Here is a 17,748-nt window from a genome sequence, read left to right on the forward strand (position 1 = left end):
GCAATTGTTGATTCTTATTTTCACCACCGTCCGTTGGTTTTTGCTTAATCGTGTTAAAGAAAAAGTCAAAAATCTTCCTAATAAGATGACCCGGCAGACCAACCGTCTCCAAGGATCCATTTCTGAATGGCAATAAACCTGACAGATTAAACGCACGTTGATTGCCAACGCGAGCTTCATGATTTTTCGCTCGCCTCTCTTCTTTCTCTTGGAAAGTTTCAGCATCCGCTTGTCGCTTATCGGAGTGTTGATCCTTGCCGCCATCCCAACTGGAAAACAAAACAAAGAAACTAAAGGCAGGCGGATCGGGGTTAAGTTTGCCGTTCAGATCGAAAGCTTGCCTGGGAAATCCGGATTCGCGAGTTTCTCGTTTTTCTTTTTTCGTCTGTGCCGATTGCACCGATCTCCGATTCAATTTTCGGGGCAAAAGTCGCCCGTTTTCTTAGAGACGGCCGATATCTGGTTGTCGAAAGATGGTCAAGCGAAGTTTGTCACTGGATGTCGCGTTTTTATTCTTCAAGCAACTGCGAATTCGTTGATTTTTCCACGTGATTTCTTCGGTGGACTTCTGGAAAGAAGTTCGAACAAAGTTCCCTCTAAAATCTATTTCGCTCATTATGGCAATTTTCCCGGCAGGAAAATACCTTCCAAATGGACACAACGATGAAATGACCAGGGTAATTAGCCCGCATTGTCATTCGAACCCACCTGACCAAAGTTTTTCCAACGAGATGTCGGAAGTTTGTCAAACGCTCCGTTGTTCGCCACAGGTTCCTTTCTCGAGGTAATTACTCGGCCATGGACTAGCGAGTTCTGCGGGTTTGGATTCAGATGCCCGGAATTTTCATCTCGAATCAATTGTTCCTTGCAGTTGGCACTCGAGAGCAGACAAATGCAATGAAGCGTGAAGAGGAAGAAAAATATTGAAGGTATCCTCATTCTAACAAAAGCGTTAATTTCGACTGTTTTCACTCCGTATTTAATCGGTTTTTAGTCGAGGGGCTTGCTTTATAAGAGTATTTGACAGGTGTTTGAGAGACTTATTGCGTAAACCATAGCGTTTTTCGAGATTATTGCAACTGAACGAACATCACCTAATTACCGTTTGCACAGTCTGTTACTTTTATTATCGAAGACTATATCGAAAGAATATAAAATCCAATAAAGAAAGATGTTGATAAAACGCTGGAATTTTGGATCTAGTTAAACACAGATCGACTTGTCTAGCAAACTGATAGACATTTCGAGGACGTTTGTTCAAAAGGGAATAAATTCCAGGTCGATGATCGGGAGCTGTACAAAAAAAAAAAAAAATGTATAAAATCGCTTTGAAAATATTTTGAAAGGAATCTTGACAGGATTTTCTTTAAACGACAGCAGATTTGCCGGAAAATCGGGCGTCAGCTTTACTAGTTGGCCGAGGCACGTGCGCGTATCGACCAGAAGGATATAACTTTGGCAAAAGGAAGGTCGAAACTTTGTCGAACTATCGTCGTTTTTCATGCAACTTTTCTGCTCCCCCTTACGCGAGCACTCCAGCATTCGTAACATTTTCACGAAAACTTTATCGTTCCGTGATCATAACGCGGCGTGTCTGCCTTCCTCTAGATGAACTGAAACGATCACTGAAAGCGGTGATTTCGAACGATATTAAAGCTTCCGAGAACAGTTGCTTCAGAACAAAGGAGAAAAATATATTCCCCTTTCAATCAGTGTTTCCTTATACGGCCGCCGTTCTTTCAGAAAATCGAGGAAAATTCGGGTTTCGGTTTCGCTTCCTTACGGATCGTCACGTACGAAGTCTAAGATCAGCGGTTCGTTCAGACGAGCTAATTGTGCACGAACCTTAACACGCGGCGCGTCGTATTACATTTTAATGCGACATCGTGGACGTTTCTTGGTCCGTGTCTCGTGATGAAAAGAAGGGTGCACAAAGGAGCTTCACAGCTAGCAGAAGTCTGCGAAATAAGAGCTCTCGACTTTCTTTTTTCACATGGAGCTATGCGGTGAACATCAATGAGAGCTCTATTCATAGTTCCGAGAAAAGAATCGATTATTCTATTTACTTGCAATACTATTTTCTCTCTATTTCTTACGTGAAATAGAGCTTAGGTGGAAATGCATGAATATTGGATGAAGATCGTGTGGGTCTCTAAGAAACCTTCCGTGCAAATGGAAGTGCAATCGGAAGTGTCGAACTGCGCGCACGTGTACAGAGGCCGCGATATTTCGGTCAGCAATTACTGCGACCGGAAATGGAATGGTAGCCATCGTGTGCCATTCCCAAATGAACCGTGCGGGCAAATCGATGCTAGGTCCAGTAAATTTGATTCACTTCTCGCTTCGATTTATTAAGAAACTTCTGAATAAATCGTTTAGCGATAAATTGAACGCTTCAATTACCCTCTTACAGCCGGCTTTATCGTTATTATATTGGTGGTGATCGAAAATCGATTGAGTGGACGATTAAATCGACGTCGAATATTCACTCGCTTTACATTTATTGTCTTTCGTCGATATAAGTACAAGGATAAGAATATTGTGCGATTATTAAAATAATTATTGTCGTTAGCGAGTATGTGCAGTTGTGAATATACATTATACAGATTCTTGTGCTTTTCTATATTCGAACACGCTACCACGTTCGACGAATCCTTGAGAAGTTTTCTGCATCGATGACATTTTTTCGCCGGGAGAACCGTAGCCACCGCCTCCAGGAGTTTCCAAAATGAACGTATCCTATGGAAAATTGTTAAAATTCAACAAATATCAAACAAAACTCGACTTTCGTTTGCATTTTCCTGCGAAAAATGAAATTGGAGACGACGAAACGCGTAAGCACGATATTGCAAACGTAAATAGAGAAACAAGTTTTAAAAAGAAAAGTTGGCAACCAACAGCCGTATTCCATTTTCTCTGTGGTCCAAGCAGTTGTAGTGTAATCTTGCTTCCTTCTTCCAATAACAATGTAGGTAATATCGACGCAAATTTTGCAAACAACGTGTATAGAGAAACGTTGCCAGCAGCCACTTGCAAATAGACCCGATTATATCGACCGAGATAAAATTTTTTACAGCTCGGCGTAAAACGCGAATAGATTTGTTGCTATTTTACCTTCCCGAAATGCACGCGATCCGCGGTTTGCTGTTTCCACCGTATCCCGCAACTTTTACAGCGTGGTGTAAAATTTATGCAAGCCATACGTCTACGTCTGCGCGAAGGAGTACTCGTTGTAAAAGAATTGCCATCTTTCTTACCCCAGGGCAAACAGGCACCGCGGTTTTGGGGCCTACATTAATTCTTCTACCATCGGCTCTTTGTAATATGTTTCGTCCTTTCTGACCTGGCCGTCCTCCTGCTAGTCCTGGTGGACTATGCACTCTTCTTTCCGTCAATATAGACAACATCATGGATGCTCTATAAAATTTCACAGATGTTTACAATTAAATGTTCTTTAGAAAATTTACGATACCATATAAGTACCTAAATGTCATTTCACGAACGACACCATCGCCACCAGGATGAGCACCAGCTCCTCCGCTTTCGGGTCGAAGAGAAAACCTGTTAAGAATAACTGGATAACGAAGTTCTAATATCTCTGGATCAGTGATTCTTGTATTTGTCATGTGTGTGTGAACTCCTCCTCTACCATCCCATGTTGGTCCCTTGGTAAAAAAATTTTGTGACAAATAAATATTATTAATTTAGGTAGAAGAAGTAGAATTTCTTACGGCTCCACTGCCTCCAGCAACAGTTTCGTAATAACCCCATTCCTCAGTGCCAAGCGTCACATTGTTCATGCAACCCTGTGACGCTGCACAAGCTCCGAAAGCTTGCAGAACTACATCAACTACGCGTTGAGATGTGAGCACGTTGCCACCGACCACCGCTGCCTCCTCTGAAGGATCTAAAAGAGACCCTTTTGGAATAATTACCTTTACGGGCTTTAGGCAACCCTGGAAATGAAATATTCAATGGCGAACATTGCGAAATTTTCTTTTACATTTAATAAGATTATGAGGATTAATTAATTAATTCATATTACCTGATTCAAAGGTACATCTCTACCCACTATACATCTCAGACAATAAATTAACGCAGAAAGAGTAATAGCCCTAGGCGCGTTACAGTTGCCCCATACTTCATACCCTGTACCACTGAAATTTTCATTTTTTCTTACACCAAAAATTTCAAAGACAGTAATTAGATGAGTATGAAAACTTACGTAAAATCACAGACTGCTTCGCCCTTGTCCACGTCAATGTTCAAAAGGAGCTGAATAGGACTTCCGTCATCCAGATAATCTACTGCAGTTGCTACAGTGTTACCAGTTTGCTCAAGAAGCTTTTTTCCAACAGATTTTAACATATCCCTCACAGCAACCTCAGCGTTGTGTTGAATATGACCCATGTAAGCTTGCACTACATCGAGACCGTATATATCGATCAGTTCATTGACCAACAGTGACCCCTATGAAAAGAATGTTTTCTAAAATTACGAATGAAAAGAAAAGACCGTCGTTACAATTACTTTGTGATTGGCTGCAATCTGAGCCTTGAGATCGCTCAGATTGTCAGACAGATTTCTGGTTCCGGAACTTCCTGGGATCTTCCCAGGTGCCATCAACGCTTCCGTCAACTCTTTCTCTCTAAATACTCCTTTATGAACCAACAAGAAACTCTTGAAAGTCGCTCCTTCCTGTAGAAGAACATAACTTGTTAGTAATTATCATATTAATGGTCATAGTGTAGACACATTCAACAAAGGCAAAGAACTGACATTAATCAAAAAGAGAATTTTTTCCGAGTTCAAAGTTTTGGAAATCTTTCATACCTGGAGCAAAGAGGTTGAATGTGGTGGCATGGAGCCAGGTGTAATACCTCCTATGTCAGCATGATGTCCTCTGCTGGCTACAAAAAACACTGGCTTCTCTACGTCCCTATTTAAACACATTTCAAATTCAAGACATACAAACATATTAAATTATTATTTCCTAACATTAAAGAATGAATACCTGTAAAACACGGGGGTGATGACAGTAAGATCCGGAAGGTGCGATCCTCCGGCGCAAGGATGATTCGCGAGGATTACGTCCCCTTTTGAAAATTCACCGTTGAAAGCCTTCATTTGATATTGAACCGTTTCCTGCATGGCACCCAGGTGCACGGGTATGTGCGGAGCATTGGAAACCAGACCACCATCGGGTCCAAAAACCGCACATGAAAAATCCAAACGCTCCTTGATGTTCGTTGAAATAGCGGTTCGCTGAAGAATCCTTCAAGGTCATAATTCCAATTTATCAGAGCCTCGTACTTTAATAGACTCTCTTAAGTACAATTTATCCATCGATCTACCTGCCCATTTGTTCGGCGATGCTCATGAAACGATGAGAGAAGATGCTCAGTTGAATGGTATCCAGTTCGGTCGTGACCTCGGCCCTCAGCCCTTGACCGATCGTTATCTTCACATCGCCGCGAGATGTGATCGATGCGGTGCAATCGGGCTCGATCAGAAGAGTGCTCAGGCTGTCCATTATAATGGCCGGCCCGTGAATCACGTGGCCAGGTGAGAGAGAATGCAATTGGTACACTTTGGTCTCCTGGTAACTATTTTCGAAGTACACCATGGTAGTCTAGAAGAAGATTAGAATTCCGCTACTTGGTCGTTGATGAATTGGACTAATTTGGTGTAGTTTTTCTTCTGCTTACCTTTTCTACCTTTGGTGAAACATTGGAGAAAGGTAGATGTGGATCTTCCTGGATATCAATCTTTCCCGTGCCTCTTACTCTTATGTCGTTCACCAGAATCTTTCGGTTGGACATAACGAAACCAAACTCTGTTTGGTACCTTAATTCGATACAATTATCATTAAAGGTGAAATACAAAGATAGAGGTCATAGATTAAGGTTTCCCTTTCTTCCTTTTTTTTATATCAATACAGACAAACTTTACCTTTCCAAGAACGTAGTAAGGAAATCCCCATGCTTCGTGGCCTTATTTTCAGAATTTTTATTAGGAGTGCACATTAGGGCGCAATCTGTTCCTTGATAGCGCAAATGCAGGAAAGATTCCGTCTCTATATAAGAATCAGGAAATCCTTGAGCAGCTACCTTTTCTCGGACCTTCTTTTCTAAGGCATCTAGACGCTCATCCAAACGTGCAAATGATTCTAAGTAAAAAATAAAAAAATAAAAAATTTACATCAAATTGTAAGAAGCTAATATGTTGTGTACGAGCATTTTCATTAAATATACCTTGTTCATAAACTTCTGCACTGGGTTCCTGAGCTTCTTCCACGACATCAGCCAGGGCCATTCCGTAGGCAGACAAAATTCCAGCGTATTTATGAACGAAGACAGTCCCCATTCCTAAAGAACGTGCAATAGCACACGCGTGTTGCCCACCTGCACCTCCGAAACACGCCAAAACGTGGCGAGATGTGTCATAGCCTTTTGCCTAATTCGCAGAAAAGAACAGAATTTTTTAACGAATTAAAATGTTATATAGTGTATCTGTGTAATATATAAATGTTAATAGACTTCATACAGTTTAATAAATACCTGTGTTAAAGCTCGTATTGGTCGGCACATAGTTTCGTTGGCCACTCTGATGAATCCCATTGCTACTTCTTCGACGGTCATCTTCGGTCTATGCTCCTCTGTTGCTAGAAATTCGTTTATCTATAAACCATAGTTGATTTGTCGATAAACTACTGATTGTTTCACATAATATGATGATATTTCAACAGAAAATGCATCCTATACTTGATTCGTAAGTGTTTGGAAAGCTTCCATCGTTCGAGACTTGTCCAGTGGTTCATTCTCATTCGGACCAAATATCTTCGGGAAATATTCTGGCAAGAGTCTTCCCAAAGCTAGATTCGCATCAGTGACAGCCAGAGGACCGTTCTTCTTGTAGCACGCCGGACCAGGATGGGCTCCAGCGCTCTCAGGTCCTACCTCGAAGAGACCCGACCTGAAGAAAAGCATCGATCCACCTCCTGCCGCAACTGTGTTCACGTCCAACTTTGACCCAATTTCGAGATATGTTTCAGAATGTCGTTTATTTCTTTACATCTCTTAACATCGACTACATTACGCCAATACGATATCTTTTCACTTCATTTACGAGGCATCCTCACCAACTTAATAGTTCCAAGATAGTTTATCGTCGATTTGGATAGAGACATTTGATTTGAATTTAAAGAAATTGAAGCTAATATAAAGTATCAGTACCTGTGCAGCCTGGATCGTGACGCCAGCAGTCGTGCTCTCGTAGACGTGCTCATAGTTACCGCCATAACGACTGACATCAGTTGAGGTGCCACCCATATCGAATCCGATCACCGGTAAATCGGTCTCTTTGCCATAAGTAGTCATCGCATAACCAACTACACCGCCGGCAGGACCAGAAAGAATGGCTCGAGACCCATTGAATCTATAAAGACAGGCGCGTTATACTAATTGGTTTTTATCGGTTTCTTCGTTACTTCGATAAAACTGCATTTACGAATTCATCGGAGTCAATCCGCCATCGCTCTGCATGAACAAAACGTTCACCCCTTTCAATTTATCTTTGAAACCAGAGGAGAATCCCTAAAATAAATTTAGTTATGATATGAAAGATTAATATGAAACAATATATTAAGAAAAAATACCTGCAAGTATTGTTTAATATGCGGTGTCAAATATGCATCGGCAGAAGCAGTGAATCCTCGAGGAACTATCCTCGTCATGGGCATAACTTCGTGAGAAAGCGAGACTTGCGAAAAACCGACCAGTTTCGCCAACTCACCTACTCTTATCTCGTGTTCCGCAAACCTAAAATAAACGAATAAAGTATGAGTAAAGTTTAATAGAATATTAAATTAAACTATAATTGACATCTGATGTAACTGACGTGTAACTGTGCGCGAGAACCACGGCTAAACTTTCAATTCCCGATCTTCTTAATTCCTTCAGATCTAGTTTTAATTTCTCTTCGTCGAGTTCTTGAGTAATAAAAAGGTCCTCGCTCGTAGATCCCTTCACTCTGCGCCATTTTTTACTATCCAAGTGACATTTACCAGGCAATGCAGGTATTACCCTGCATTTAATTTCGACTACTCTCTCATATAATACTTCCGGTGTAATTACTTGCTAAAGAAAAAAGAACGTAATTTTCTTTGGTTATTTCAATTTACTTATTTCAAATTGCATGTTAATTTAACGCTATATTTAAATACAAACCAAGTCGAATATATTCGGTCGTGCTTGATTTCCTATAAAAAGAAGATCCCTGAACCCTTCGTTTATCAGGAGCGCCATTCTCGCACCTTTTCTTTCTAAAAGGGCATTCGTAGCAACTGTCGTACCCATTCGAATCCATGATATCAACGATGTATCTATTTCCCCACTGATTTTCTTTCCAGTTTCCTGAAATTGCTTTATGTCATATACAAAATCAAATTCTCAGATCATAACTATAGATACCTGTTCGAGAATTCTGCGAATTCCTTCGCGTGGCGCGTCCTCGTAGTTGGCAGGATCTACAGACAGCAGTTTCATCACCCGAATCTTCCCGCCTGGACATCTGGCGTACACGTCGGTAAACGTGCCGCCGCGATCTATAGCGAACTCGAATTTCTCGTTGCTCATATTACTCGTGCACTACTCGACAGATACTCGAGGAATAGATCAGCTACTAGGAATAGTTAAAAAGCAAGAGAAATTACTTCGTCAGATAATCGAAGGTCTACAAAGAGCATCAAATTTGTGCACAGTAATGCCTGATAAGATTCGACGCTAATAAATCTCAATGATGTATACATAACAAAACAAACAAACTGTAATTACGTATGTTTGTCACAAATAATAGATACAAGCAGCCAATTTTCGATTATTAAAGAAAATTCAGGATACACAATGATTATCGACGAGAATGCCTTTTTCTTTCTTTTCTTCGATTCAATGATGATCGAGGCAATTTTAATCAATAATGCTTGGTTTCCCTCTCTGTTGACATGATCAATGGCACTTCGTGTTTTGGAGCAATTATTTTGTCAAGTATTTTCCGGTGTCGCACACTCGATAGCAGCACTGTTGCGAAAATTGACGCAGTAGGCTACAAGCATGGATTCGAAATGGGATGCCGTGTATACTCGTCTGTGATACTAGTACCTACTAGTACTTTTCCACGACCGATTACATCAATTGCGTAACACGATGGCGAACTCCGTCTAACCGTAAAATTTTCTTGCAGCGAGACTTGTAAATGGTTCTCATTCATGAACAATCGAGCTTAAAATATCATATCGTGGACGACCATCAATTAGAATTATTATGAAAATATCAGGAAGTTTAGAAAATAATATTTTTATAAATTGAGTAATTCGAACGAATGAAATTATTTCATTAACCATTTCTTCGATGTAAAATATATTTTTTATTGAATTATTAGTTCCATCATAGTCGTTGAATAGCAGAGAATATTGGATCTGATATTACACATCAGTCTGATAACGATGAGGGTCACTGTACTCCGGTCGAGACTGCGCACCAACGATTTCTGCTTCTATTAGAGACAATACTCCGGGTGGGCGTAAAGTAAGGCACCTCCAGGGGACAAAGTCCAGCTCGAATTGGTTTTCCTCAACAAGGGGACAATTTATTAAACTATGACGCGATGTTTCATTTTACACACATTACTTTACAGAGTTGCAGTCGCTTTGTGCTCGATTCCTCCACCAGCTTTTTATAAAATAACTTAAAAGTCTTACTTCTCTAGCAACAATTCTATATAATAGATAAAAATACATCTAGCCGATTAAGAATTAACAATCCACAATTTTCAAGACATGAGTTTCTTTCGGGAATATTTTTCTTTTACATATACGCACTAAATCTATTTGTTTGGTCCGTTTTTACAATTCTGAATCACAGAGCTTTGAGATGACAAGGATCGTAGAATAAAATAGATATAGAAATATGTATAAATATAATCTCTTTTCGAGCTAACTTTGAGATGAGATGTTCGGAATAGTTGCGGATATTTGTGTAGACAAAAAATAAATCTATCTAATAGACTCTTTCTCTCATCAATAAATAGAAATTATACAAAATTGAGATTGTTTATACTTTCATTGAGTTTTCTCAAGGATTTAGCTCACAATCGGATCTTCCCATCGAGTATATTGTTATAAATTTCTTCCGTCAGCTTCACATAGACACCAGAGTTGTCAAGGAAATAAATTGGATCTGAAACCTGTATAAGTAAAATTGTAAGAATAATATATTATAAAATATTAAACATAAAAATTAAAAAATTACCTTTTTAATATTGAATCCATCTTCTTGAAGATCCTTTTTCTTCAACTTAAACGTGCCTAGTAAAATAAATACTGTTATCATTTAAATGTTAATTAAGATAGTAAATACAAAAACTAAGGTAGTAAATATATCGGTTGGAATTAAAATACTTGCCAGTCATGGGTAATTCTGATAAAACCCGAACGAAAAGAGGTCTAGCGTACGATGGCAAAGATTTTTTTAAACCTTCTGCCATTTCTTTGATGTTCAGAGTGTTTTCTGGATCGTAAACGGCAGCCATTCCAGCTTTTCCTTCGGTTCCAGGTACCTGTTAATCACACAACATTCTAAATCTACTCTGAGTAAAAAACGATCAATTTTTATCGGCAATTACCTCGACTCCATATACAGCTGCGTCCTTTAAACCTATCAAGTTGCTGACAACAGCCTCTACCTCAGAAGTGGCGACATTTTCACCGTGCCACCTGTAGTAACAATTATAAAGATAAGAAATAGGTTTCAAATCATGAAATGTAAATCTGCATAATTATACTAAGAAGCCTTGCCTAAACGTATCACCAGTCCTATCCTTAAAGTAGAAGTATCCAAATTCATCCATGAGTAAAATATCACCTGTATAAACAATGTAATTAAATTATATCTTTCTTAAATACCTTGATACGTCTTTCAATATCCTTTATCCGTTTATTTCACTAACCAGAATTGAAGACTCGGTCTCCTTTTCGAAAAACATCGCGAAGAATTTTTTGTTCCGACGCTTTCCTATCTACGTATCCAGAGAAGTCATTTAACACCCTCTTTGGATTGATTTTACCCACGAAAATACCTGACTCTCCTAACAAAGATGAAAAAATTTGTTAAAGAAATGGGACATTGAAAACATGTTAGAGTTTTTAATTTTTAGCAGAAAAATATGTTATTAACCAGGTTTGCAACGAATACACAGGCCGTCTGATTCTCTCAAAGGTTCTCCAGTCTCTTCGTCAACTCTCAATAACGCTACAGGATACAAGGAACCAGCGCAGAGTGGCACGAATCCCACTGCGCCAATCTTGTTATCAATGTTCACTGAAAATAATTCAGAAAGAAAGTAATTATAATCAGAACCGACCAAAAAATAAAGTATCAAGTGAGTGTGAATTACCAAGATTCGAATTCCCTTCAGTGGCACCGTAAAATTCGCCTATTTGTTTCACGCCGAATCTCTCCACGAAAGGCTTCCAAATCTGAGGTCTGAGACCGTTTCCAAACATTAATCGAACTTTGTGCGTGGTGTCACACGAAGCTGATGGCGCGGTGAGCAGATACCGACAGATCTCTCCGATGTATTGGGCTATCTATAACCAAAGTATTCTCTCATGCAACGAATTATGTCCCCTTATGGTTACAGGAAATATATATATTGAACTCATTCTCTACCAATTTTCAACTTTTCAAAGCAACAAGAAACTCATAGGATAAGAAGATGGAACAAACTTTATTTTCGACAAGATTTAAATTGATGTTCATAGTAAATTTAAGAAAACCCAAAGTAATAATAACGCAAAAATAACTTTACCGTGCATTCATAATGGACGCAATCCGACCAAAATTTGGAGGCGCTGAAGCGTCTGCGGAGAACAACCGTGATTCCTCTCAGTAATGCTTGACCTACTCCAATTAATCCCCCAGCCGTGTGATAGAGTGGTAAAGAATTGTAAATTCGATCGGTCGGTCGTAGGTTCAGCATAGAATTCACGCCGCACGACATCAGCATGTACCTGAAACGATGATTGATCGTCCATGACCGCGTCACGATCCGTTGCAACACAGAAAACCATGCTCGTATGACATCCTCGAATAGTGTTTGACGAAAGGAACATTGGCTGGATTTTCGCATTTCTTCTAAGAAAATAGCATCGTACAAGTGTTCTAACAACTATGACAAGAAAATTTTAATGTTATCGAGATACCAAGAACTTTTGTATTCGCATGCTAATTATTTCTTGCAAATTGGTAAATGTAAGTTTCCTCTGAAATAGCTTTCAGGATAAAAAATTCTCGTAAGTCAGTTCTTTACTAACATGCTCAAACCGCTGAAGTATTAATCAAAAAGGAAAATAAAGATGTTATACCTTAAATTGGTAATAACGGCAGCTTTCGGCATCCCCGTAGTGCCAGATGTGTATATATAAATCAATTTGTCTCTAGGGGTGCCGAGAGCCACGGTATCCAAGGGGCTGGAATCGACGTTGATGATTTCCGGGTTCAGATCGATTGCTCCTTCCAAACACGGGGTATCGGGCAATTCTGACCACTGATACAGTGCCACGTTCGGAATCCTCTCCCTGATTTCGTTAATAGCTAAAAAGAAGACATATTAATCTCAGTTTCAGATGCTATTACACAAATAAATGAAAAACGTGGAATTAACTTATGTCTGTTTGACTTGGTATTCATTATGTATTACTTCTGAATTATTAAAAAGACAGAAAAGTATATATTTATACTACGTGACGTATTCAGGATTTTCTGAGAAATTACTATTTGCTGTTTTCAATTATAGTAACAATTTAATATTTACCATCTTTAAAATTTGATCCAAAGATGACAGCCTTGCAGTTAGCAGCCTTGATACTATGCACCAGAACATCCTGCCGAAGGTTTGTGTTAAGAAGGGCACCCACCAAGCCGGCTTTGCTCAGACCCAACCAGATACCTACGTACTCAGGCCGACTTTCCAAGATCAAGCCAACGCTATCTTCGCGAGACAAAGATTTTCCATGGAAGTAACGTCCCAATTGATTGCTGTATTCTTCCAGCTGCGTTCGCAAATCAAAAGTATCACGAGTTGCTCTCCAGACTGTAATTATTTCAACTCACCTCCCGATAACTCCATTCTTTGTCCTCGAAGATGAATGCAATCTTGTCGGGGTTAGCAGTGGCGTGCCTCGTGAATAATTTCGCCACCGTGAAGTTTTGCCACTCCCACCACCATAGCAACACGTTCACTCGAACGAACCTGTATGCGCCCCTATTGTCCAAACAAAATTATTTTTCATTGCTAACTTTAATTTTTATTCGCTAGTTTCCAAGAATTCTTTAGCGTTGTTACGAAATTTATCGCATCTTTTGCCAAATCGAAAACAAAGTAATCGGAAATAAAGATTGAATATTGATCAGAAAGCGATATAAATCGGTCATTAATTGCAAGAAACAAGAAAAATGTGACGATAGAGAATGTATTGTCGCGTATGATTAAAATAAGTGACAATTTTTAACGGCAATTCTGCGGATCCTACGCAACACATTTCTGCGATGGGAAAGAGGTTAGTCGCAAAGGGATCAAATGAAATGATTAGAAAGGAATTAGGGTACGGGCAATGAATATGGTTGGTTACATGTTTTCTGGCTCGGTGATACGTGTCTCTATCGCACATCGTCACGTTCTTCCCTAACGATACGTCCTTCTCTTTCCGAATCAATTGAGTAATTTCACGGCTTGACACGCGCGTTACATGCGTCTACGCGAATGCGATCATTCCGCGATTCTTTTCACCGCGTCTGACCAATTATTATTTTATCAAAGAAAAATCGTAGCATTCTGCAAATCAAAAAATCAAGAAAGAATTGGAATTTCCTTTTCTCTAAAATTCATTAAGTATATCTTCTTCAGTCTACTCGTTCTTGGAAAAAAGTAGTTTTGATTTCATCGACGCGTTTAAAGTGCACAAGTAAGATAGAATAATAAAATAAAGATAAATAGGTAAATAGTATAGAACGAATATTTTTAAAAATATGAAATCGCATTAACGCCAAGTCTCAAACGCAAGAAAAGCGCAAGAAACGCTACGTCCCCGGAAGATTACGCCTTTGTCGAAGCTCTCGTATCGCGGTGAGCATACGACACCAGCGGTCAGTCCCTTCCAGCGCTTCCACGGTGATTAAATGAAATCAAATAAAATAACGAAGCGAGCTATGCGTGCTAGGTATGAGGATAACCCTCGACTACGATGCATCGTTCGCGGTTTCGTTGCTATGTGTTAATCACACAGCAAGTATTCACCTTAGTGCTGCAGATAGGCGATAACTATCTCTAGACAACTTTCCCGGTCTCTTCGAAATTACTTGTTCTCCTATGTATCTTTATTTGTAATTGTTGCACAGATTGATAATTAACCGATAAATCTAAAAGAGTTAAAATGTCGACAAATAAGAAAAATTTGTTCGTCATATGTTATTAGTTCTATCACAGTCGTGAATCGTCGAAGCATCGAGATTCACGTTAAAACTTTTGTACGGAATATCATTCGAGTACACGATTCTCCATTTTTCTGAAACGTTGTTCAAATTATTTACACGAGATCATCAAAGTTAAATTTCGTTCTAAGCTGCTTTGTCCCAAATTTCGTTCTTCTCTATTAAAAACACAGTAACGCATACAAAGGATCATATTATACACAAGTACACAAATTTACAATTTTCCGTAACTCTCCATTTTTATTCAACACTAAAATTCCAACAATTACATTTTGAATATATTTTTTGACAAGAAATTTTCATCGAATCGAAAATAATATAAAAATAGATGTAGTCTCGTAGGAAACTGCATCGGGTAGAGCACTCCGACACAGGGCAAATGAGACGGTTACTCTTCGAGTCGCGATAGACCAGCGCTTAATGGAATGTAAACGCTGGCATCCAGCACTCGTTGGCGGACAAGGCCGTGCCGCTCGGCCTGTTTATCTTTCGACGAGAAAATTTTGCAAATGATGTTTGCACGATTACGCATTTTTGCGTGCAATAGCCCCTCAAATATAAACGACGCGCCAATGCGCCATCGTTCTCGCTGTAACTGATATTTCAACAACCTGTTGCGATCGTTTGTACACGACGTGTCGCGTTGGTTCGATCCGATTCCGTGGCAAACTCGCAGTCTCATGCTTCATTTTAATCTTAGCCACAAAGAAAGGTGAAAAGAAATGAAACAACGTGAATAGATCGTTCGTAAGTCATCTTTCAGTTTTATCACGACAAATAGATTTCAGCCATCGAGTTATTATGATGAACTTTAGTTAGATTTTGGCAATATTAATGTAGAAGGATAGTAAAAGGAATTGAAGCAATTTTTATTTCAAGGATGTATAAGTGCGTAGAGAGATACAAAAGGGTACTTTTTCATTAGGACTTTTTGTGAACATCCTGTTGATGACATACTACACTCGACATATAACATACTACAAGTTGTCAGCCGCTGGATTAATATTTTTCTTTCATTCTTGACGAAAATAGCAAAGTTCATCGTTTACGATTGAAGCGTATACTATATATGTTCACCGAAAGTACTTTTAATGCAGAATTCTATCAATTAATATGTAACTAATACTACGATTATGAATAAACGCTGACCTCATGCCATTTGAGCACGTTGTATAATCAGTATATCGATCAGCATACATTTCACTGTATCATGTATCCATCTATCGATAAATTAAATTAAATCTTATAAAAATTTCGAACAGTTATATAATCTTAAAGCAAGATATAAATAGAACACGCATTTGAAAGGTTTTCTAATTTTAGATTTACTTTCTGCAATCGTAACAGAATCTTTTCTCCTTTCCATTCTTAATAAAAAAAATTACCACATTGTTTTGAAACTTTGGCTGTTTACATCCTCGTAAAATAAGTGTACACCGAAGTACAGAAACGAAGAAGAAAGAAAATAAGATCGATCCAGTAGAAACCAGATCCCCTCGAGTCTCGAAACTCGAGGCGTTTACACGATGGGCCATCGAGCGTAGTCGCGGCTTCAAAACAATGTTATTCAGCCGGTTGTTTAAATTCCATGCGCTCCATATTGGCCCTACAATGGTCGTTCAGGGTAGCACAATGCGCGGGATGCATCCGCAGATGAACGTGTGGCCAACTACGCGCATGCACGAAGAATACTCTCGCGATCGTGCTCGTGAATCAAGGATGGTTCGTGATCAACGATTTTCATGATGGAAATCAATGCCGAATGGCCGGGTCTTATACGATTCCTTTATCGTGCGTCTCGAACGAAACGTATCCATGGAAGAAGAGCTTCATTCTTCCGTCGAAATTTTAAACTTCTATATACTTATTTCGGCGGATCCTTATGTTGCTCAGAACTCAGAAGATCGCTCGTATAACGAACGCGATTATTGTCCGGGCGAGATACTATTGAACGCGATCAAAGGTCCTATATTCAAGAGAATCCACGCCCGGACGCGTGATCTCGCTCGGATGCAGGACCTTTGATCGCGTTCAATAGTATCGTAAAATTTCTTAAGTGATCTAATTGTAAAAGATGAGTTAGGAGAAAGAACCTGGCGTATATTACAGCCTGATGCATATACATAGTTCCGAGCCTGGTGACCTATTCAGATGTCGTTTGAAATGAATCACGGGGATTAAAGGTATTTATCTAAGAATCCGCACTGTACTAAGTATATGAAACGCGCGTGTCTTTTTCGAAGACGTTTACGTAGGAAGAAGCATTTATAAAAGCGTAGGTAGAAACGATTAAGAACACACTTTTGTTAAGGAATTCGCACGAATGGATCGTGGACGGTTATTTATTTCAACAGTCGTGCCGCGCTTCCTTTTTCCTGCAATCACGCGAATCTCGATTATAAACACGAGCACGTGGTCTTGTCGCAATATCACTAAACGTCAAACATGTCATTCGAAGGCCGTTTATCGAATGGAATATCGACCATGCTTCTGTTAATAATATTGTTCAAATTAACGCGTGACGCAATTAGCCAGTTTGTTTAAAGTATCGACGCGTAAACATTGAACCAACGGAAAGAAAAAATAATTATGTCATCGAAAAATATTTCGACAGAAACACAATACAGGTTGCCACGATGGCACCTGTTGCGCGTTTCCATTCCTATTTAAACTTATCAAGCTTTAATTCAGCTTTCTCAAATACTCACAGCACGTCTCTAGGCAAGGTTTTGTAGAGCAAGTAAATGAAGCGTCGTCGTTTTCCCGTGAACAAATAAACGCCGATAAATACGGACAAAACCGCGATCACCAACTCGTGCACTGCCATGTTCCTGGATCTGTCGGCACACGTTCGGTCGCGATGGATCGTCCTTGAACGCGTGAACCTTAGAGAGGAAGGAGAAAAGGGAAAAAAGACAAAAAGAAGAGAGAAAGGAAGGAATTTGCCGTAGATTGGGTTTACGTTCGATGACAAGTACGCTCGACGCGAACAGGAGATCGATGCCGCGACCAAAACACGACTAAACGTCCGCTCGACGACGGTGTACAGTGCACACGATGCGACTGTGTTCATCAACATGTGTACACTCGTACTTACTCGCCTCGTCTCGCGAAATGTGCGAGTATTCGTCATTGATAGTCAGTGACGTATAATGTAGAGGGGAGATCGTACACCGTAGCTGCGTTCGCTTGTGTAAGGAAG

General features: G+C 39.6%; 2 protein-coding genes and 1 long non-coding RNA gene across 3 annotated transcripts in view; 1 reads left to right on the forward strand and 2 right to left on the reverse strand.

The window, feature by feature from the left end:
* Nucleotides 1-2,484: 2,484 nt before the first annotated feature.
* On the reverse strand, nt 2,485-9,268 carry LOC132910104 (5-oxoprolinase). The gene is made up of 21 exons (XM_060965564.1): nt 8,472-9,268; nt 8,229-8,414; nt 7,900-8,138; nt 7,658-7,820; nt 7,510-7,595; nt 7,236-7,437; nt 6,765-7,025; nt 6,561-6,680; nt 6,255-6,456; nt 5,953-6,169; nt 5,709-5,847; nt 5,355-5,632; nt 5,015-5,275; nt 4,834-4,939; nt 4,531-4,698; nt 4,226-4,470; nt 4,046-4,157; nt 3,732-3,956; nt 3,484-3,665; nt 3,258-3,417; nt 2,485-2,739 (listed from the first exon to the last, which is right to left on the reverse strand). Exons 1-21 carry the CDS (start codon nt 8,634-8,636, stop codon nt 2,599-2,601), a joined length of 3,858 nt encoding a protein of 1,285 aa, XP_060821547.1. The 5' UTR covers nt 8,637-9,268; the 3' UTR covers nt 2,485-2,598.
* Nucleotides 9,269-9,619: 351 nt separating this feature from the next.
* Nucleotides 9,620-17,660, reverse strand: LOC132910142 (long-chain fatty acid transport protein 4-like). Its single transcript, XM_060965649.1, has 13 exons — nt 17,255-17,660; nt 13,170-13,320; nt 12,871-13,108; nt 12,422-12,650; nt 11,866-12,067; nt 11,452-11,644; nt 11,232-11,375; nt 11,005-11,142; nt 10,853-10,919; nt 10,681-10,771; nt 10,461-10,614; nt 10,308-10,363; nt 9,620-10,242 (listed from the first exon to the last, which is right to left on the reverse strand). Exons 1-13 carry the CDS (start codon nt 17,623-17,625, stop codon nt 10,144-10,146), a joined length of 2,133 nt encoding a protein of 710 aa, XP_060821632.1. The 5' UTR covers nt 17,626-17,660; the 3' UTR covers nt 9,620-10,143.
* The window catches only part of LOC132910145 (uncharacterized), a 51,681-nt gene continuing 44,223 nt past the window's right edge, over nt 10,291-17,748 (forward strand). The window contains exons 1-2 of the long non-coding RNA XR_009658688.1: nt 10,291-10,366; nt 10,464-10,773. This is a non-coding gene — a long non-coding RNA (uncharacterized LOC132910145). The remainder of the gene's footprint in view (nt 10,367-10,463; nt 10,774-17,748) is intronic.

Source organism: Bombus pascuorum, chromosome 8 (genome assembly GCF_905332965.1).
Source record: "Bombus pascuorum chromosome 8, iyBomPasc1.1, whole genome shotgun sequence".
NCBI lineage: Eukaryota > Metazoa > Arthropoda > Insecta > Hymenoptera > Apidae > Bombus > Bombus pascuorum.